Source organism: Anser brachyrhynchus, assembly GCF_964034855.1.
Source record: "Anser brachyrhynchus genome assembly, chromosome: Z".
In the NCBI taxonomy this organism is placed as follows: domain Eukaryota; kingdom Metazoa; phylum Chordata; class Aves; order Anseriformes; family Anatidae; genus Anser; species Anser brachyrhynchus.
The window spans coordinates 14147068-14160915 of NC_137697.1; the positions used below are offsets into that span (position 1 = coordinate 14147068).

The following is a 13848-nucleotide window of genomic DNA, read 5'->3' on the forward strand; positions in this document are numbered from 1 at the left end:
TCCACAGGAGAAGAGATACTAAGATGAAATTACATATTTTCTAATTAGGAAAATAAGTTTGGAAACGTATGTGTTACATTTTGTAGTAGAAAACATCTTGCAACCAGGAAATTGTTTTCTCCCTTGAAATATGTATTTCTCTGAAATGCAATTACTAGTATCTAAGTTTGATAGAAGATGCCACCTGTGAAAACACAGGATGAGAACTAAGCAAAGGCTGATTGACCAAAAGCAGCACCAAATGAGTACATCAGTGTCACTAGTTTCATAACAAGACACTTTTGACTCATGCCAGTAGCACTCAATTCAGACTATTCCGCACAGAAAATAAGACGTCACATACAGAATATGCAAAAGCATAAGAAACAACCACGCAAATATTATTACATATGACTCGGGTTAAATGTAAGTTCGAAAAAAAATCTCTTATTAAAGGAAAAATTCAGCTTTTTTTTCCTATAAAGCCAGTGTTTATTTCAATTGTTCCAGCACACTAACACACAATGCTTTTTAAAGTACTGTACATGCTGAGGTCCTCTGTGACCTGTAACATGATCCTCAAGGAATGAAAGGAGATACAAGAGCTGGAAAGGGCTGCAGGGAAGTGGACACTCAGAGTGCTGCAAATACTGTGCAAGTGGCTAATTTTCCACATCTGGGATCAAGTCCTCCTTGAAGAGCACCACGAAAACTGTATCTGAACTTCTAGGATGTAGCAATACACTAATTGTGCATTTGCCTAACACATTCCACAGACCTGGTCCAAAAAAAGGCTCATGACCCTGCCCGCTGGGAAATGATCTGTTCTGCTCTGCTTAGAGCATTCAGCTTATCAGTTATTCCTTCCATGCTACATACTCCACCAGACACTCTGTATTCACAGCCATTTTAAAACTCTACTACGTGAATGATTTAAAGAAAAGAAAAGAAAAAAATATCAGTGTTTGATTTTTTTTAAAACAAATCTATTATTAGGAAAATATGGCCCTCTTGTGGCAACAAGATGATGCAGTCATTTCAGAGCATCACTACTGATAAATATGCTTAAATGCAGAAATAAATGGAGCAAATAAGGCCAGGATGCTGATTATCTTACCCTTTCCCATCCCCACTACAGCAAACAAACAGAACATAAAAACAACAATACAACCAACCAGAATTTTAGGAGATGATGTATAAATTGCTGTATATGAATCCCACAAGCATTTATTGCTTTAATGGAAAAGCTATAAAATAAATGCAAGGATTAGTAGCACGCACAACAAAAGCTTTCACTAGAATAAAACTTTCTGTATCTCGTATGTTATGTTAATGTAAATACTTCAGCATGTCATAAATTCTCAGCCAAAGGAAAAAAATAAATAAATTACTTTCACTTCCTAAAGAATACCATAAACAACCCCAAAAATATTTGGTTGTGTGTCCTTCTAAAACCCTTTGTGGTGTTCATAACCTCAACATATACAATGGTTGAAGAGGAGGCTCAGGGGTGACCTCATCGCTCTCTACAGTTACCTTAAAGGAGGCTGTAGCGAGGTGGGGGTTGGTCTGTTCTCCCACGTGCCTGGTGACAGGACGAGGGGGAATGGGCTAAAGTTGTGCCAGGGGAGGTTTAGGTTGGATATTGGGAAGAACTTCTTTACTGAAAGGGTTGTTAGGCATTGGAATGGGCTGCCCAGGGAGGTGGTTGAGTCACCATCCCTGGAGGTCTTTAAAAGACGTTTAGATGTAGCCCTTAGTGATATGGTTTAGTGGAGGTCTTGTTAGTATTAGGGCAGAGGTTGACTGGGTGATCTTGGAGGTCTCTTCCAACCTAGATGATTCTGTGCTTCTGTGACGCAGTGGTTTGAATAAGGGATGTTATAGATGCCCAGAAGTACTGCCTTTTTGAAAGCAATGCACAGTTTATTATTCAGCATTCATTCACTGCTAGCAGTGTCCTTGAGGAGCAGAGTCGGCTTGGCTAGAACATCAGGCCACCAAGTACCACCCTACACAGGAATGCCCAGCTCATCTCAGTATTTAGCAGCACTATGGGAAATCCATTTTCTCCCACCTATTTGGGATGTGCAAGGTTGCTTTGAAGAAGGATGATTTTAGCGTATTCCTCCCAGTACGTAACTCAACTGCCACCTTTATTTCAGCGTGCACACAAATCCAACATGTGTGTTACTAGTACACACTCATAACAAAACTAAAGCTTATTTCTCAGCAAAAGCTTACGCATGACCAGCAGAGCCACAGGCACAAAGGCAACATCATGGCTTTGGATTTGCAAACTGCCTGCACAGCAGAGAGGACCAGCTTTGGCTAAGTTTGGCTGTGTTACCATTGTTCTTGTGAAGCCTGGACTTAAAAGCCATTTTTAGAAAAAGCCACAGGATGCACTGCAGTGCAGTACACGGGCTCAGTGCTCTGAACAGACGGCAGTTCAAAGCCTGCACTGTACCGGAGGGGAGACACAGAAAGAGATCAGACTGACATATATCCCCCTTGTCTGCTACTAAACATTACCATGTGCTGTGCTGATATCTACCGAGTACAAATGTGATTAATTTAACCAAGGAAGATTTTACTTTACCACTTGAATGCTTGCGAAGACAGTTTGCCCTTCTACCGGCACTGTCTGCATAGGGTAGGGTGTCCTGTGTTGTGGGCATCTGCAGCTTATCACAGGCTTGCTGCCATCACTGTGAAGATGCACGGTATTACCACTATCACTGCTTAAAAATTACATCTTTTCTCCTGCAAAAATGCTACATACACAACTCAAAGCTATGGTCATCTCCACAGTAATCCATTCTATCTAAGGAACACGTGACTAAACATGTAAAATTAAATGTTTGTTTTAGGTGCCACCAATTTTTAAACTGCAGCACTGGGAATGACGCAGCCTCAAAATAACCTGATGGGGAAGGGGAGAGAAAGGGGGATGAGGAAGAATGAGAGGATAAAAGAACAAAAGAGCAAAAACGAAAGAAAACAAAACCAAAAAAGCATTGAAGTGACAGTAGTGACTTTTTTCATGACCAGAAGATTAAAAAGCTAGATATGGTTTTTAAGAGCAAAAAACGTAGCATCAGCCTACAATTTTATAATTTTCTTCAGTAATTGGCAGGGGGAAGAACTAGAAACAAGTTATCACATGCTTTTTTTACCTCACCATATCAAACAATAATAGCTTCAGTGTCTGCAATAATACCTCAGTGACCTCTACCAGCCTAGATTTTCACTGACTGCATTGTGTTATTACATAATTAGAACTTTTTTAAAGTCTGTGAAAGTCTTACTAAGGGAACATTCCTGTTCTGTATCAGGAATACCCAACGTGTAGTCAATTATCTAATGATGTGCAAGTGAGAATGCTATTCTCTTCTCCTGTTCTGTCCCACTGGGGGTTCAGGGAAGAGCAACAGCAGGTTGCTCCTCAGACCTCAGCAGGTCTGGCCCTTCAGTATATTTAATAGCAAGATGCACAGGAGCTGGAAGCCATGCAAAGGCAACAGTAAGATGTTTGTACTCATTATCAGTACTCTTGGTACTTTTCTTAGCTGTCTTTATTAACGGCCCTGAAGACACCCTAGCGAAGAACATGGAAATACAGCATTGCTCAAGGTACGAGCTGCCCAACCCCAAAAGCCCTCTGTTAGCCCAAGAGACTTCATGTATCCTTAAAGTTACAAAAAAGCTCAGTGGGTCCTCTAGATAAACTTAGTCTACTTTACACTACAGCATCAGAAAACATTCCTCATGACCTCCCCTAAACATTCCTCATTCTTCACCCTAAACACAAATTATCCATGTACTGTATCCCTTCATTAAAACTATTTGATTTAAATCCCAGGACTGCATTCCAATGAATATTCCAATACTATTGCACTGAAAATTCCAAGCGATGCAAACGTCACATTCTGCTAATGAAAGTAAATTCAATGATACCAGATTAGAAATCAACATTTTAAAATGGTGACAAACATACCTGAAGAATTCTGTTAACTTTTATAACAGGAGCTTCATCATTTACTGCTTTAACTGTTACAAACACAGTCTGGGGCAAGCTTTGTTTCCACAATTCTGTATTATTTACTATAACAGTAAAATTGTCCGTCAGCTCCTCACTGTCATCATGAATATAGTAGATTAATTCTTGTTCCACCTGAAAAATATAACAAACTGAAAAATGAGGAAGCTAAAAAAAAATGAATGTGACATTAAAAAAAAAATAAGCATGTAAATCTATTCATGCCCATCTGGATTTACAGCCTCAACTTTTTATGACTTCCAAGAATTCATTTGCACTCGCCTTCAAGGAAAAACGGAAAATCCAATCCCACTGTGTTTACCACAACATTTCCTTGGAGTCATAAACTGAAAATAGTGAGTAGTAACAGATGGTAACTTATTATATAGTTTTGCTTCTTAGAACTAACAAACTGAAAATTAGCTTATTATATACACATTCTCTGTGAGCAAAGAAATAACTTTAAAAATATACATATTGTTTCCACTTCCCTCCTTGTTCAATCTACATACCATTTCCTCTGGTCAGCTTTTTCCAAGATGTACTCACTGCCTGCCTTAGGCTTCCAGAGTTCCAACATCTTTTACCTAGTGTGAGCTGCTCATTGTTTTCTTATGATTATGGCACACCAGTATGTGTGACCAGTGGCACACAAGGGAGTGAAGCACTAAAACTGGCCACCTACCTCTCTACTCAAATTGACAAGAGAGCAACTGCAGCACTATCTCTGGTACAAAAACAAAGCTCAAACTCATGCATCTCACCACCTCCCACCGAACTGTTAGGCATTGGAATGGACTGCCCAGGGAAGTGGTTGAGTCGCCATCCCTGGAGGTCTTTAAGAGACGTTTAGATGTAGCCCTTAGTGATATGGTTTAGTGGAGGTCTTGTTAGTGTTAGGGCAGAGGTTGGACTGGGTGATCTTGGAGGTCTCTTCCAACCTAGACGATTCTGTGATTCTGTGATTCTGTGAACCCTCCCACCTGAGACAAAAATTCACATTTAGCAATACAAACAAACAAGAATCGCTACTACAGCACAGTGAATCTAAATGCATTACCTGTTTTCTGCTAAATTTGGTTAACTTTATTCCAGGAACACGAGAATTTTCAATATACCCATGCTTTGGCTGCTCAACTAAAATAAATTCACAGCTGAGTCCTGCAAAGTGTCTACTGGAAATTTTTAGATAGTCTTCCACCAGGGCTTTTGAGCCACCTTCAATTACTGTGAAGTTCTGTACTTCCAAGGGAATCACTCTGGGAATGATGTCGACAGATATTTCTATTCCACTCACTGTTTGGACACCATTGGTCGCATCCAGAGAAAAATGGTCATTTAGTTGGTCAGAAACTGTCTGCACATACTGAACCTTGCCCTCATCAACGTCTTGCTGTGTGAAGGTCAGAACTGGCTTTTGGTCGGCACCGAGATAACTTCCTTCTGATGAAAATTTCCGAATGTATCCATGTACTGGAAGCCGTCTTACTGTGAACACAATCTCAGACGAAGAGCTGTTTTCATGAGCAACCTTAAATTTGAAAAACACACCCCAAGATTATTTAAATGGAAACACGAGAAATTATTTATCTTCCGAATTTCTCATTTTTAACACTGGGATTGTCTACCTAATTAATTGGCATCCTTAGTTTGGTTACAGGTATATCTGCACATTTCTAATATATAAAAATTCTTCAAGTACACATGCGTTAAATGGCATGGGAGTGTTTCGTAACTCTGAATATGTTTTGTAGATTTTGAAAGAACACACTGTGTAATTAACTAATTGCCCAAGACCTGTAGACTCCTGCTTGAAATGAAGACCTCAGCCAGCACAGCAATGTGCTGCAGCAGCCCCCTCGTGGTGGTTACTGTAAGGCTACATGCAAACAATAGGGAGGAAAGTATTAACCAACAAAATACAATCTCTTAATGATTTCATATTTTTAAAATCTTATATCCAATCCTCCATGTTAATGGGGATAGCTCCAAACTGAATGAAACGAAATCCTTTCTTCTTTGGCATATCCCACCAGTTCAACTAATGAACATGCATACAAATAGTTGCCACAACTAAAGCAAATACACAAGTAAAGCATCTACAAATCTTAACTTTCTCAAGCACCAGTATGTAACAGAGTCAAAGAATACAGTCAGTCCTTCTCTTTCTTTAACATAACTGGATTTCTTTCCTAGGAATGGAAGCTACCTAGTGTCAGTTTCCTTACAGAATCAACCATCCAGAACAAAGACAAGTTAGTGAAAACAAAAAAAGTTAAAAACTAAAGACAGTTTTGGTGAACAGAGAGAGTACAGACTGCAATGGCTGAGAAAGGAGAGAAGAAAACTCACTACAAGATTGGAGAAATGGACAACACAGTTAACTAACTTAATACAGTTAACTTACTTGCAGTTTTCCTTTACTGATTTTAACTGGTTTTCCTTCTTCAACTAAGAGATTGTTATTGTTCACAATCCTGGGTGGCCATTGATGACTTTCCAAATACATGCGAACATGTACACCAGCATCCAGAAGGACATCTTTAGCATGGACTGTAAAGTTAAATGTGTCAATAAGGTTGTTGCTGTCATCATGCCTGTAGGTCACATATCCCTTTATCAGATCAAGTTGAGTAAAGTAATCTGTCATTAAATTATTTACACATATTCTTCCATATTTTGGGAACGTGGTTATCTTGTAGGTAATCTCATGATCATTTCTGATGTCTTGGTTTGTAACAGCACTTAGGTTAGCTGTTGTAACAATTTCTTCTTTTCCTTTTTGAACCAACAGGCCCGTATTATTTGCCAACCTAACATAAGGATCAGTGGCATTAACTTCTAGAAGAAAAGATGTATAGTGCTTGCCATCTGTCACAAAGAGCACAAAACGCCCAAAATCTGCACCACGGTGTATAAACAGGACTTGCTTTTGCTCCAGGTCTGCTTGCCTGAATTGGTAGAGTCTGTGCAATGTATCATTTGTTAGCACCAAATCCCCATTGGAAATGCCACGTCTAGTGTACAGCAACTGTCCATCTTCAAAGTCAGAATCAGGATCGTGATAGCAAAGATCTGCCAAAGTTAACAATCGCTGACCATTTCTCACTACGCTAAAAACTTTATCAACTACACGTACTGGTTTTTCATCATTCTTCAGCTGGACAGAAACGTTGAATCTAATTTCTACTGACAAAGATCCTGCTTCTGGATCAAAGTTTGCCCACTCTCGTGATTCTTCACTGAAAGCTCTGACAACAAATTCATCAAACACTGTCTCAGAATCATCATGCACATACATAAGGCGCTTATTACTTATATCTTCATTAGTGAAAGTGGTGAGATTGTCATTACTCTCAAATGAACCTGAAAAATTAATGAGTTTTAATTTTCCATGCTTAGGAAACTTTAAAACTTTATATTTGAAAGTTTTATTATCCAGCATTTGCACAAACAATTTTGTGCTTGTTATTAATTCTCCCTCACCTTCAGTAACAGTCAAGCCATTGTTAGTCAACATAATGTTTCTGAAATCTGATTTGATGCAGACTTCGAATTCATAGACATTTGATTCCAGATATTTTGTTGAAATGAGGAATTTAAATGAATCACATTTGTCTTCATGGTACCTGCTGATTAATTCATATGCCACTTTTTGATCAGTAATGTCTTTCTGGCTAAAGACTGAATATTTTTTCAAAGGCTGGTCATTAAGCAGCATTTGTCCACTCTTTGGTAGGGACAGTAGTTTAAAATGAAGCTCATCTTCAGGTATTTCTAGATCCACAAGCACAGCAAAAAGATTATCTGAATTCAAGTACTTCTTTTTTGATTTTTCAATTTCTAGAGGAGTATATTTCACTAAGCTGTACCTTAACCATTTCACTTGGACTGGAAACACATACTCTTCACCGATTCTGTTTCCTAAGCTAACTTTGAATTTAAATTGGTCAGTAACATTTTCCAGCTGAACTTCTTTGAAAGTGCTACAGTATCTCACACGGCTGCGCTGAACAGAGCGTTGAGAAAAAGAGCTGACTTGCTTCCATTCCCCCCTTGAATGCTGCCTTTGGACTTCCCCAAACTGGGGCGGCTCTGTGATCTCGTACCGTATCTCCAGCTCCTGGAGGTTGGCATTTGTTTCAACTGCCAGATGCCTAGGTGTGATCAGAGCTGCAGAACCCTGCAACAGCTTTATTCCTGAGCTGCTGACAACTTTGTAATCCAAAGGAACTGCCATAACACGTAACACAACAGTGTTGCTCACTTTCTCACCATCACTTGCCCTCAGAACAATCCTCGAGTTCTTGACACCTGTGTGAACAAAGAAAATACTGCCTTTTCTTAAGTCCTCATTAGAAAAAGTAGCAATAGCTTTTCCAGGATGCTTTGAATTTTCTAAAAATCCTGCATCTGCATTCATATTTCCAAGAACTGAAAGACTGAGGTCCAGAGGATCTGTATCATTATCTAAAACTTTTATCAGGTCACTAGTCAAACGTTTCTTTGAGTTCTCTAACAGAAGAAGTACGTTTCCCTCAGGCAGTGTGATCTCAGGAGCATCGTTTACTGGAATGATAGTAATGCCAAACACATACTGCTCATTTCCTTGCAAATACAGGGGCAGAGTATTTCTGCTGCTGGCAGAAACGGAGAAATTAAAATGATCGTAAGTGTCCTCAGAGCCACCATGGACATACAGAACCTTCCCTTGCCACAGGTCCTGCATAGTAAATTTATTTACCTCCTGCACAGCTTCAATATCCAATTTCAAGTTCCCACGTGAGGGTGGTTCCTTTATTTCAAAAAGAACTTGTGATTGATGGATCCCAAGTTTCTGAAAGTCTAAGTTGACTTTAATATGTTTAGATTCAAGTGAAGCTTGTCCACCCTCTAGCACAATCAAGTTACTCAGAACTAAAAGGTGACTTTTATCTCCCTGGCCCAGTGAGACAGAGCTTTCAGGAGAAATGGCAAATGTTGGGGCTGCTTTCACAGTAGGATATTTTAATGCCATCTCTAAAGAAAGATTTGTATTAAAAGCACTTTCCGTTTCACATCCAGCTGAAATGTCCTTTGTTACCAGAACATTCTTCAGTGATTTCTTTTCTGAATTGACTGTTAGGTCTCTTAAGCAACCTTTGAAGGACCCTCCTCTGGCATATTTCCCAGACACTGATGCTAGCTCTAACTTAATCGCTTCTGATCGTGTACTGTCATCTACACCACCTACAAAGAGAGACCCCTTCAGAAGCAGCTTGCTTTGCAGAGGGAATGATTCTTTCACAGTTTCTTCATCCAATGTCAGCTGTAAATATTCTGTGCTAAATTTCAGCTTCACATAGTGCCAATGACCATCGTTGACTGGCATACGAGAGGAAAGCTGGGTTCTACTTTGATGTCTTCCAATACAGGCTTTAATTAATCCATCTTCCATTTCCATTGCAATGAAATCTCCTGCTTGTCCAGGATGATAAAGCAGCAAGCCACGTGCAGCTGAGGTTTGCAATGCATACTCCAAGATTCCCTCACCATCAACATTCCACAACGGGAAAGAAACGTAAGATCTGGAACTGAAGAAACTGATGGGTTCATCTTCACCTGCAAAGAATTCATCACTGCATCCCACCGAAACTTCATGAATACTTTTAAAGCCAGGAGAAGGTCTCAGGGGCATCAAGATGTCTAGCTGATTAAATGACACGTCATCAATACATCCTCGAAAGTTGGGCAGTTCTCCAACAAGGTAAGGAATGTCAAGTTCACTAGTACCACCTACATAGAAGCCATGATCAATATTTAAGTCATGGAGAATTCCAGGCATTTTTGCACTTGTTCTATCATGTTTATCAACTACAAAGATGACATTATCATGTTCATGATGCAGTTCAACCACATGCCAAGCTAAATCATTCAGCTGAGGTCTTTGCTGAGAATGCAGTACTCGCTCCCCCATGCCAAAGTTAATTCTCAACTGCAAGAGACAGAATATTAAAAATACATCAAAATCCAATGTCATATTTTGTTACAATCATATATTCACATAGACTTAAACAGTTGATTTTCATAAATTTTCATATTTAGCATATCATTTATTAAATGTAATTGGGAAAAAAAAAAAAAGAAATCCCATTAAAATTATGTCTGGGTTTACCTGCCATCACAAAATTGACTTGGGTAACTGCAGAAGAGGGAATGAACTACAGTCCAGTTCTGCTAGGACCAACAACTCCTGAGAACCCTTATAACACTGATGTTTCAAGAACTTGCCTTGCAGAATAACTATTATTTGGAACCAACATTATCTAAGATGCTAACAGCATTAAATCTGAAATTTTGTCCTTACTGAACCTCATGCATTGAACAGTGATCTTGATCTTAGATCTTCTAGAGATAACTAGCTTTTTAATAATTATCATTGTAAGAAACACACACCATGTTTTGAAATTATCAATTATATTATAAAAATTTCCACTCTTTTTAACATAAGCTTTGAGAATTGTTAGAGACGACAGCTTGAAGAAAACACTAAACAACAGAGGCTATGCATTTCTTTTTTACCATAGCTACAAATCTTACCTGCAACTTTCCTGACTGTAGCTCTATCAAACAATAATCTGTCTTCCCAGCTGCAAGAAAGAGCATTCCATGTGGCTTGCTTGTTCGAAACCGCAACTGTAAGGTTGTCAGTGAGGATGTTTCTGCCTTCTTCAATGCCACAAAGCTATCACCATAAAATGATACTAAAAGAAAGGAAAACAAGCAGATTTAGTCACACATGCAGAGTTTCTTTTATACATGTATTAAAAACTCTTATTAACTCTCTATATACTTATTTATATATGTATAAAAATAGACCTCATATATTAAATTCACCCAGTTCAAGCAACTGGGTAAGAGCCCAGTGGCCATACCAGTTTGAACAAGAACTGAATATAGCCCAGTATAATATCTCCAACAATGACCACAGGGAATCATGGCAGAAGCATATTTAACATTTTCCTTCAAATACTCTCCTAGTTTCCAATTATTTTTTATTTCAGGTGTTTTCATGAACTTGTCACAGTCCGTCTGTTTTCTAATTGCCACAAGATTTCTCTCTGAAGTACTCATCTAGTTTCTCTTTGGGCATATGTAAACATCTTCATCTTTAGGATGTTTCCCTATGTCTCTATCAGAGAAATCCTCTGTCACCTCTGATGAGAAGACGCATAGGTCTCCTGCCACCTGCAGAACCATATCCTTCCAGACGTTCTCATCTGTCTCTTTTCAGGTTGAAGAGTCCTAGCTTGCTCTCTTGGTTCCTATATGCAGCCTTCAACCATCCCTGCTGCCCTGTTGCCCAGTCACTCAGTTTTGTATAGAACTCCTGCAATACTTCACTCTCTCCTCCCCTCTTTACTGTCTTGAAGAACAGTAATATCAGTAAACTTCCTCATTTGGCTACTCACTGCCTTTGCCATCTCCTTTATTACTGAATGGCACAAACTGCAAGAGCAACTCCTGCAGAGCTCAGCTGTTAACTTCTCTTCTATGCAAAATATAATTTACCCCTTCTTCCTACCTTTTAATCTAAAACTTATCACTCAGTGCCATTTAGAATAACTAGATATGAAGTTGCAGAAAGACAATATTTTTCAGTGTGACACTGGGCAACACTTTGGTGTTTAAACTGCATTTCCTGAAAAAGAAAAAAATAAATGTAAGCTAAAGCTTTTGCCTTTCACAAAACAGTTCAGCATCAGAATCCATCACTGAAGGTGGGACTGGAAACTCAACATCAGCCTAGGCAGTGATCCAACACCAAAGGAGATCTTTGGCCAAGACCACCTACTGTGCCTTGGCGTGATTTCTGCTTCAGTACCCACCAAACTAGGCAGCATGTTATTACAATATAGGAATCAAGTTCCTCTTTTAGAATGATTTCTGGCTGAAAACACATTATGAGTGACCTCAAAAGGACTCTGGTGCCACAGTTTTAGAAAAGGGGACATTATGTCCCGAGCCATCTGATGTCACTTGTACCACCATGGAAAATAGGTGGAGTTCACCAGCAATACCATCCCCGAAAGCTCCCTTGACACCGTAACACATGCATTCAGCATATCATACAGGAAACAATTCCTTCGGACTGCGTGGGCAGACAACCCATTTTGCAATATCAATCCATGCCCCAAAGGGAAAAAGAAGGGTGGAAGCAGCTGAGAGTAAGAGTTTGATCTAGTTCAACTATAATTTCCCCTTGCGGGTATTTATATATACTATATATACAATATAACAGAACAGTTCAGTTGGAAGGAACCCTCAAAGATCATCAAGTCCAACTGCCTGACCAATTCAGGGCTAACCAGAAGTTAAAGCATATTGGTGAGGGCATTGTCCAGACATGTCCTGAAATCAGACAGGCATGGGGCATCAGCCATCTCTCTAGGAAGCCTGTTCCAGCGTTTGACCACGCTCAAGGTCAAGAAATTTCTCCTAATGTCCAGTCTGAACCTCCCCTGCTGCAGCTCTGTGCCTATCCTGTGCATCCTGCCACCAGTTACCAGGGAGAGAGACTGGCATCTCCCAACGCAGATACACAAGGCCTCAAAAACAGAGGTCAAATCACTTGGGGCACAAATTTAAAGATCTGCTCAACCTGAGTTACTGGCGAATTTGTGGTCTCCATCTCCTTTCTTTCTTCACTAGAGCACACTCCCAACTCTGATTAGAAAAACCACACAGGGGCTACAAATCCTTCCTAATATTTCCATCATGACAAGTTACACTTATATGAAAACCATAAGTTTTGAGAATTTTGTTTCAAGTAATTTTACTGAATATTCCTGTCCAGCTCCATCCATAAAACGTTTCTTAGAAGTAAACACAAGAAGCCAGGCCAGACACAGCAAAAGGCTTCAGAATCACAGAGCAAGGGAGTCTTCACTCTTGTTACCTAGAGGAACCATTAGGCTGGCTCTTTAACCTTTTGCTCAGCTTCTTTTCTCTGCTGCTGAAAAAAATTACTGAATTCAGCTACACTTTGAATTATTTTTCTCTTGGTTTCTCTCCTCATTGAGCAAAGCAATCAAAGCCTCATCTCTTTTCCATTTCCAAAACTAATAACCTCCAAAATGTACCTACAAGAAACAAACTCAAACTCACTACACAGTTATTACATGTGCAGTGCGCATACATCCAAAACCAAAATCAAGACAAAAGACCTAAGTGAAAGATGCTATTTTTTCCACATTTTTCTGTATTTCTCATTTCAGACTCAATGGCACATCTTCTCAGCAATGTATAAGGAAGAACTGATCTTGGAATCACAATCCAATGTTCACTTCGTAACTGGAAGTAATTTAATGCAGGCTTCACACTGCTCAACACCTTTCAGTCTCCACTGTTGGCAGAAAACAGCTAAAGCTCTGCGTATCAAAACCATACCCTTCCTTGGTACCCTTGTACCCTCTCTTCCCAAAGAAAGTTGTAAGAGAAGGCTTAGGCTTGGACCTGTAACCCAAAAAGGCTTTTATAGTCATGCCACAGAGGTTTTTAAATTCACGTCAGTTGAAAAAGAGTGGCATTTTTTAGATGCTTTCCCTGCCACCTTTTGTATGAAAATCTTGAAATACATGATTTGATCTTCAGGCAGAAAAGAAAAAGACAACTTTTTCATACAAGAGAGTACTTGTACCATGTTTTTGTCTTCAATGTGTTCAGGAGTTATCGGTAAAAATACTTTCAGGCTTTATGAAAGTACAGCTTGAAGCCCCATTAAATGCCCTCAGTGACGCAACTGAGGTAAACAATGGAGACACCTTTAGTCCTAATGTGCTTCTGCT

The 13848-nt window shown here is 39.4% G+C and overlaps 1 protein-coding gene across 2 annotated transcripts in view; it reads right to left on the reverse strand.

Moving 5' to 3' along the window:
• LOC308185337 (chondroitin sulfate proteoglycan 4-like) overlaps positions 1–13848 on the reverse strand; it is a 38470-nt gene that overhangs the window by 18878 nt on the left and 5744 nt on the right. The window contains exons 1-5 of one of the 2 annotated variants that reach the window (XM_080573304.1): positions 11586–13695; positions 10601–10764; positions 6429–9995; positions 5082–5552; positions 3980–4156 (exon numbers count right to left, since the gene is read on the reverse strand). In XM_080573304.1, coding sequence (XP_080429430.1) covers positions 3980–4156; positions 5082–5552; positions 6429–9995; positions 10601–10666 — 4281 coding nt within the window. In that variant the 5' untranslated portion in view covers positions 10667–10764; positions 11586–13695. Of the gene's footprint in view, positions 1–3979; positions 4157–5081; positions 5553–6428; positions 9996–10600; positions 10765–11585; positions 13696–13848 lie in introns of those variants that run through there. The other variant, XM_080573303.1, reaches the window with a different exon arrangement.